This window comes from Emys orbicularis, chromosome 25 (genome assembly GCF_028017835.1).
Source record: "Emys orbicularis isolate rEmyOrb1 chromosome 25, rEmyOrb1.hap1, whole genome shotgun sequence".
NCBI classification, from domain to species: Eukaryota; Metazoa; Chordata; order Testudines; family Emydidae; genus Emys; species Emys orbicularis.
The window spans coordinates 6158485-6167514 of record NC_088707.1 but is presented as its reverse complement, the minus strand read 5'-3'; the positions used below and the strand labels follow the sequence as shown (position 1 = coordinate 6167514).

General features: G+C 43.1%; 1 protein-coding gene across 1 annotated transcript; it reads left to right on the top strand.

Annotated features, from left to right (window-relative positions):
• The first annotated feature begins 3337 nt into the window (after positions 1–3337).
• Positions 3338–5553, top strand: HOXB13 (homeobox B13). Its single transcript, XM_065422726.1, has 2 exons — positions 3338–3974; positions 5303–5553. Exons 1-2 carry the CDS (start codon positions 3338–3340, stop codon positions 5551–5553), a joined length of 888 nt encoding a protein of 295 aa, XP_065278798.1.
• The last annotated feature ends 3477 nt before the right edge of the window (positions 5554–9030 follow it).

The following is a 9030-nucleotide window of genomic DNA, read 5'->3' as shown; positions in this document are numbered from 1 at the left end:
AAAACTGTCTTGTCGGGTGGTGTTTAACACCGAGCTGTGAATTCTAAAGTCAGACATTGCTGGTAATAGCCTTCGGGGTGTCTGCCCCATTAAAGGAACGGTGGACTAGGGACTTGCAAAGGTCAACTCAGTATATAGAGCTCTGCTGAATAGAAAAGCGCCAGACTCTTAACTTTCAACTTGGCCTTGACCTTCAGATTATGTCTGACCTTTATGCAAAGGAGCATTTTAAGACTTTAGTGTGTTTTTCCCCTGTCTGCAAACATTTGACTGGTTGAATGGTATCACAGCCCGGTTCCCAAGCTCGGAGAATTATTTGGAAACAGGAGTGAATGAAGACAATGAAGAAAACGTGGCCGCTTTTAAATAGATATATTTTTAAAAATAGCCTTGAAATGAAAATAGCGTAGTCTTAAAATTAAATACAAATTAGGACCATTTGCTAGTTAAAAAGAAATTGAAGGAGAAACCAAACTAAAATTTGGCCAAGACTCACGCATAAGCGACTTCAAGGCTCTAGAGAGTGTGAAACAAAAATGATGACAGGACACGTTTTGATCTCCAGACTTTGTGTTTGTGTGTGGTGAACCTACAGCCCAATCCTGCTGTCGCTGAGTCCAGTTGCAAAATGTATCGTTGATTTCGATGGGAGAAGGACAGGACACCCACCCCCCACTTTTACGTTTTTAAATAAATTAAAAGTGAATTCTGCCTGAGAGTTTCAGGGCCGGATTCTGCTTGTCTGCATCATTTATTTAAAATGGGTTACTCATGTGAGTAAAGCAGAGAACTTGCCTATGGTAATGGTTAACTGCAAAGATAATGTCCCATTCCATCATTGATCTAAAATAGCTAATTAATCGGATACACACATATATATATACACACACACACACACACATACACACACATGGGTATAGATAGACGAGAGAGAGATTATTGGAAACAAGTCTTTCTTTTCTATTCCTTTGCTAAACTGATTTTTTTAAAGGATGTCATGTTTTTGGCTTACAACTAATGATTATTTAAAGCTTTTGTCAGCGACCAGAGCTATGACCAATGCCCCCAAAATATGGTTGCAATAAATTACACAACGCAAGACATTGTATAAGAAGAGCAAGCCTCCAACCAGAACTAAGAACAAAGTCATAATTTAAAATCCTGGGACGTTTTAAAGATTTGAGTGACTAGACGTTTGAAAATTTAGGTTGGACGAATGCGCGCTCAAGACCTCCTTTTAATCCATTCCCTCATTAGCAGCCTCGCTTTATTTCTGATGTGCCCATCCCTGTGTTTAAAATACTCTTAATTTTTTTTAAACTCTGGGACATGGTTAAAACCTCATAGACTCATAGACTTTAAGGTCAGAAGGGACCATTATGATCATCTAGTCTGACCTCCCGCATGATGCAGGCCACAAAAGCTGACCCACCCACTCCTGGAATAATTCTCTCCCTTGACTCAGCTGTTGAATTCCCCAAATCCTGTGTTATTATTTCATTTGTTAAAGTCTCAGGACGGGGCGTTTTAAGATGTGTAATCTCAGAAAGCAGAACTCTACCAGTAGGGTTGTTCAGCGTTCCAAAACTTTCTCTTTGCACATTAAAAATAAAAATAAACCTAAAAGAACAAAATCCACTCAGACTAACCTCAAATAGTCATGTGAGGCAAGCCTGCCTGGAAATGCGCGTGGTTTTATGAACACTATCCTCTGGGTAAAAAACAGGCGAAGTGGAATAAGTTTCAACCAAACGCTTTTTTGAAGGAAAACAGACACATATTTGCGTGTGATGGTATATGTGCGTATTAGCATCATGAGCATGTAAATGGACATGGTGCACATACACAATTATTTATTCACGTGTGTACGAGAGAGGAAAACACAGAGAGATTTGGGAAAGTTTTTGAATGAATTCATAAATCAGAGACGTGTGTCTGTATGAGAGAGAGTGTGTATATGTATTATTTATTCGTTCAAAAACGTTAGATACTCCGTTCCTCTCTTTCTCTCTCTCGTACACACACCTACGTCTCAATTGTGTATTCATTCAAAAACTTTTCTAAACTTCTCTGGCGGTGCATGCCCGAATTATTTACTCGCTCAGAAACTCTTCCAGATACCGAGGCAGCTCATCTGTAAGCAGCTATCATGGAAAACCTCGATTTTTTTTTAAAAAGCGCAATTATGTTAGCTGAGACAGCGTTCAATGCCATGCCACCACCCAGTGAAAATAAGAAAAGTCTGCGTCTGGTGTGGATTAATGCAGCCCTTAAAAAAAATCCTCCCAGACTTTCCTTCTGCATATAGTTAGTGCAAGAGGATTTTTCAGCTTTTGCAATTATATGGCAGACTCAGTATTTTGTAGCATTGCTGATTACTCCCACCCTTTCCCCAACATTTTATCCTTTCCTTCATGGCTTTCCCCTCCCTGTCTCTTCATTCTTTCCCTCCCAGGAGACCATTGTCTTTTACAATTGTTATGTAAACCCTCTCGCTCGCTCGCTGTTTTAAATAAAAAACATATTTTTAAAAAATCAAAAATAATTGAATGAACATTTTCAGCCAGAGAGAGGGGGAAAGAGAGCCACACACACTCCTAGCCATGAAACAGTCAGAAAACAGTGCGGTTTAGGAGAGCCGTTATGAACTGCAACATGCGAAGGCCTATATTAACTTCTCAAGTTATTCTAACTTTATTCTAAATAAAATAGAAGCAATTCTAAAGCCGTCTAAAGTTTCAGAAACAATGAGATTCTGAATTCTTAACGTGTTCAGCCAATTGTTCTGTCTCCTCGTGGGGAAAATATTCCTGCATAGGTATCGTTTTTTTTCTTGTTTCTTTTTAAAGTGTAGCTTCTAGTGCAAAAGCAGATCTGCCCGAAAGAAGGTAGACAATGAATGACAGGAATTCCATTTCATCTTAGCTTTTTCGCACTGGGAATGTTGGTATTTTCCCCGCTCCTTCTTGGTAAGATGCAGTTTGAAAAGCAAAAACTCTCCCCCCCCCCTCTCCCCCCGCTTGATTTTGTTTAGCCTGTCGCTTGTGCAGAGGTTTATTTTTCCCACAACTGGAATAAAAGCATTTTCGCAATAAGACTATTAGAGTTTCCCCCCCCCCTTCCCTTCTCTCTTCCCTTCCCCCCTCGGACTCTCAGCAGCCAATGAATCACTCGGCTGGGGAGAGCCACGTAGTTTGCGTCAGAGCAGCTTGGCTGGAGGAAATGCCGCCTCCTCTGCAGTTCCCAGCCTTTTAAAAAGATTAGGAGCCCTCCCTCCCAGAGCCCAAATGCTGCTGAGTGTGATCTGACCAATGCACCGGCCTGCAAACCTCGCTGCATGGACTCTGGGACTTTCGCAAGCGCCGGGGAGCTGGATGAAAGTACCAAGAGCATGGAGGGGCTCATGGGGGCGGGCAGTTTTGCTGCAAGCCAGTGCAGGAATCTGGTGGCTCACTCTGCCTTAGGAGGGCCCCCTCCTCCTGCCTTGTTGCAGGGCTCTACCTACTCCAGCCTGGATGCGCCCGGTGCAGGCCCCGGGGAGCCCTCCAAGCAATGCATTCCGTGCCCTGCTATCGCCCAAAGTTCCTCCACCACCCCGCCTTTACCTTATGGATATTTCGGCAGCGGTTATTATTCTTGTCGGGTTGCCAGGAGCGCCCTCAAACCTTGCCCCCAGTCCAGCTACTCTGCGGATAAATATATGGACACCCCAGCGGCGGCTGATGACTACCAGACCCGACCGACAGAGTTGGCTTTCTACCCCGGCTACGCAGGCCCGTACCAGCCCAGGGCTAGCTACCTGGACGTTTCTGTAGTTCAGACCATAGGTGGGCCGGGAGATCCCAGGCATGAGACACTTTTACCCGTGGACAGTTACCACCAGCCGTGGGCTTTAACCAGCGGTTGGAACAGCCAGATGTGTTGCCCCAAAGATCAAAGCCAGGCTGGGCACTTCTGGAAATCTGCCTTTGCAGGTAATGTCCCCAACCCCTTGCCCTGCTTTCTCGGCTTAAGGCGCCTCTCTCGGAAGCTTTAGGTAGACGGATGTGCCAGGCAGGTGACTTTGCTGAAATGGTTGCTCTAGTGTGGAACGAGGAAGGGATCTGTAAAGAAGTTTTCAGATGTGGATATTCCAGGTCAGGGATGTACAGTGGCAACATGTCACACTCCAAACAAGTAGAAGGCTGCCGATATAATTCTGCTGTAATGATGCCCAGAACTCGGCACACCGAGCGCGGTCTAAGAAGCAAATAAATAGACTCCAGGATTGATTCCGATTTAAGAAGGTTCTCTGCAGCACTCCGCAAGATGCCACAATCTAAGCAAGTGTGTGTGTCTGTGTGTATTATTCCCATTCAGACATGTACCTTGCAATATGGGGCATTCTAAGTGTGTGTGTGTGTGTGTGCCCCATATTAGAATGTACATATTGTGTACACACACACACTTAAAATGCCCCATATTGCAAGGTAAATGTCTGAATGGGAATAATATATACATACCCCCCCCCCCCATTCAAGCATATGCTTTGGAATAGGCCACAAATCTAAGCGAGTAAATAGGTATTCATGTGATTCAGTTCCAGCAGGGAGCCTTGCAACTTATTTGACTTTTTTTTTACTAAAAAAGCAGGGAAGGATAATTTAATTGTGCTGAAATCATTCTAGACCAGGGGTCGGCAACCTTTCAGAAGTGGTGTGCCGAGTCTTCATTTATTCACTCTAATTTAAAGTTTTGCAGGCCAGTCATACATTTTAACCTTTTTAGAAGGTCTCTTTCTAGAAGTCTATAATATATAACTAAACTATTGTTGCATGTCAAGTAAATAAGGTTTTTTAAATGTTTAAGAAGCTTCAATTTAAAATTAAATGAAAATGCAGAGCCCCCCAGACCGGTGGCCAGGACCTGGGCAGTGTGAGTGCCACTGAAAATCCGCTCGCGTGCTACCTTTGGCACACGTGCCATAGGTTGCTACCCCTGTTCTAGACAAATAAAAGGGCGCTTTGTTGTCCCCATTTAGAGACGGCAGCCCACTGAAATGGGATAGAAGAGAAAAGGAGCCATATTTGAAAGTAAAAGCAGGTAGCGCAGCGACTGACGAGCGAGATTTCTCTGGGCAGCCAGCCTCAGTAGGTTCAGGCATGTCCTGGCCACTTTATCCAGGAGAAATAACGAAAGGGGGGATGTTGGCGTTGGTCAGTTACACGCCCTAGATGCAGCGTTCTTGTCTGTTTCCCAGGCCCCTGTGCGTTCAGCCAGTCTTTATCCCCGACTCTAAGCTCTGTTCTTTCTCCGCGCTCAGATGTGGGCCAGCCCCCGCCGGACGCCAGTTCCTTCCTCCGGGGTCGCAAGAAACGGATTCCCTACAGCAAGGGGCAGCTGAAGGAGCTGGAGAAGGAATACGCCAGCAGCAAATTCATCACCAAGGACAAGAGGAGGAAGATCGCCGCCGCCACCAACCTCACGGAGAGACAGATCACCATTTGGTTTCAGAACAGGAGGGTGAAAGAGAAGAAAGTGGTGGCCAAAGTCAAAACCAGCAGTACCCCGTGAAGTAACAAGGACAACAACACTATCATAACAACACAACCACCCGTGCTCCCCTGTTGGATCTGTGTGGACCTGAGATGTAAAGAAAAAACAATGGGGGGGGGGGGGCGGGAATCATCACCTGGACATTTGACTTATCTGCACACACATCCCTGCCCCACGCCCGCCAGCTCCCTCCCAGTGAATCCAGGCGAAGGACGCGCTTGTTGCTTGTTGCTGATTCTTTAATAAGTTAAACCCCCAAATGCCAATGATTTAAGAAGATGCGACGTGACCCCGTCTGGCTGTAACGGAGTGTGTGCGGTTTACCGGTTTGCCTTATAGTGCCACATGAACGTCTTAGTCTCGCTATCGCTGTCTCTTTGTAGGGGCTCCGTTCCCGAGAGCGCTTTAGAAAACCGCCTCAATGAACCGAATTAATAAATTCCAAATGCGTAAGAAGGCTCTGGATGGCGTCTCGTTCAGCGTGTGCACCAAACTCGCCCGGTAGTGGAGTTGAGGCTTTTTTTAAAGGGAATAGTTTTAACAATTTCTTAAAGACTTAGGTGTCAGGAGAAAACTAGCCTTATAAACTACAGTCTGATATATATATATTCTTATATATAAATACACACATGTGACTGAATATATATACAGACGTATATATGAACATACACATTTATACACGTTTGCATTCATATATATGCTTATATATAAATACACTAACTACTGAATATATATAGTACTCAAGTGTGTATATATACAACTATATATATATACTATATATACACAACTATACATATATTATATATAGTCACAACTATATATACAACTATATGTATACATACACACATTTATGCATATATATATCATATAGATGCTTATATACAAAGACACATGACTGAATATATATTTATAGTCGTGTATATATAGTCATGTATATGATATATGTATGCATGCGTATATGTGTATGTGTGTGTACAAGGCATGTATATATACACATGTGCATACATTATGTTTGTCATATATATTTACACACATACGTACACACATTTATACACACAAATGTATGTAATATAATAATGTATGTGTGCATAAATGCTTGTATATATGTGTATGTGCATACATGAGTGCGTCTAAATATATTAGTGCGTTTATTTAGATACACATACACACAACTCTATGTATATATGTATACGGACATACACACAGATACAGTTGTGTACTATATGTATATATTTATACCCATTTCCGCTCTCCAGTTCTTCATAATATCCTGTCATATTCGTACATTTGATACCATATGCTGAAAGGATCTCCAGTACAATACCAGTGTCAGATAATATGAGACCTTGTAAAAAAGGCCTATAACAACATAGTGAAATAATATTGCTAGACTTGTAAGCTTATTTTATCTGTTAGGGTTAGGGGTACGATTTCAGAGAAGCAACTGGTATATGAATTGCTTTTTTTCTTTAAAGTATATCATACAGAATCTTTTCAGTATTTAGAGGAAGAAACTTCCAGCAATGATTCCTCCACCACAGATGTATTTGAACTTGACTTTAGCGACTGGCACTTTCGCTTTATGTAAAGGCGAATCAAACACAAAATGTCCTGTACACTTTTTTTTTTTTTTTGGAAAGCCCTAACCACTCAACTCACCGCGTGTATCCTAAATAATGACAGACCATTGTTTAACAACTTCCCTTTGTTCTTCCTTTTGACGTTGTATTTCTCATATTTACAAGATGCCATAATCTTCAATCTGTGAGCCCTGACTCGAGGGAAATACCATAAGTGCAGTCCCATAAATATAAAGCGTAGGGTTAATAGATTGGGCAGAAATCTCTCTCTCTCTCTCAATCTGTGTTGCAATTAGTAATAATTAATCTATTTCCCCAGTGCTTGTATTTCCCCCCTGCTCTTACACATGTCAGTATAACTGCATAGTATACTTGTATGCCCCACCCCCCGACTCCCAGGAATGAGTGAATGTTGAGGGTGGAAAAAAACCCAAGCAAAAAACCCAAACAAGATTGTGACATTTTATTTTCCACGAGTGGCTGGTGGGAGAGAGCCCAGGTGTGATAGGTGGATGGGGGGGGGGGGGGCTGGGTGTGATCAAACTCTCTTGCTCATTCAGTATTGATGGGCGTAACCTAGAGACGGCTATGATATGGATGATGGAGGGAACGGTTGATGGCTGGGGGGGGGGGGGGGGAGGAGCAAATGGCTTTCTCTCTCAACTCTCCAGAGGTGGGGCTCCCAGCTGCGAGTGGGAGGGGCCTTCTCTGAGCCACAATAACTCAGCCCTTAACTTTGACCTCTGAGACCGAGTTCCCTACACCATTAGGCAGCAGTGACCTTGACTCTGAGCACACCCCCCCCCCCCCACGAATAATTAGGAAAGAGCCTCCTAGGATCAGAAGACGTTTAGAGATTGGTGTTAAAGAGGCGCCTGCTTATTAGAAGACCAAGAGCTCCATCTTCTGTTTGCTAGTGTAAAAGGTGTCATGAGGTCTTGCCTTGTAAAATCCAGAGTGCAGTGCCCATCTCATAGTGTCTGTATGTTTTATTTGTCTATTTCGAGGTCTGAGTTTCTCTTATCGGGCGTGCTGGGGACAAAAAATAAGAAAGCTCAACCCTGTGGAAATTCATGGTGCAGGAATCTGTATTCGCGCGCTCACACATACACACAAACCGCACAAACAATTACACACAGACATACAAATATATATATATATATATACACACACACAGACAAAGAGAGAGAGAGAGAGAGAGAGAGACCCACACATACATCCACACACAATCACATACACAGAAACATGCAAACATATAAACAAGCCACAGCCATACACCTAAAACCACGTACACACAAACACTTTCAGACATAGACCTAAAAAGATACACAGGCATATACAAAACAAATACCTACACACAAATACAGAACATTTCTCTCTCTCTTTCTCTCTCTCCCCTGGACAGAGATAGAAGTAAGTGTTTAAACATCAGCCCATTTCCAGAGCGATGAATGAGCAGGCCAAGCAGATCTCTAACTTGGTAGCTGAAATATTGACACTAGGGTTCTGTTGACACTGGATTCCATTGACACTGGAATCCGGAGTACTTTGCTGCTAGCCTCGGTCCAGATTCTGCTGAGTTCCCCAGATGTACATCCGGAATAACTCCGGATGTACACCAGTGAGATCAGAATTTACTGGAGAATGCAGTGCAGCCGTCAGGATATGGGCTTCATGGTGGTTTATTTTGTCTCTCTGAAGCGAATGAACTTAATCCCAATTTACCAGCACTTTCCTTTGTTACTTACAAAACATCACAAGCAAGCAGGTCACGCAGAGCGATTTCTGGGCAGGGCAGAAGCGGGGCTGCACAAGAAAAAGAATTGCTTACTGGCTTGCAAGACAGACAGAAGAAAAAAGTAAAGAATAAGGCAGAAAATGCATTTGATGGAAGCTAGTATACAGGCATAGTTCT

What these genes read in the sequence shown, in the direction of transcription:
- HOXB13 (XM_065422726.1), top strand. Translation starts at nt 3,338, where the DNA reads ATGGACTCTGGGACTTTCGCAAGCGCCGGGGAGCTGGATGAAAGTACC. An exon ending in CTGGAAATCTGCCTTTGCAG is followed by an intron (nt 3,975 to 5,302) that starts GTAATGTCCCCA and finishes CTCCGCGCTCAG; the next exon opens with ATGTGGGCCAGCCCCCGCCG.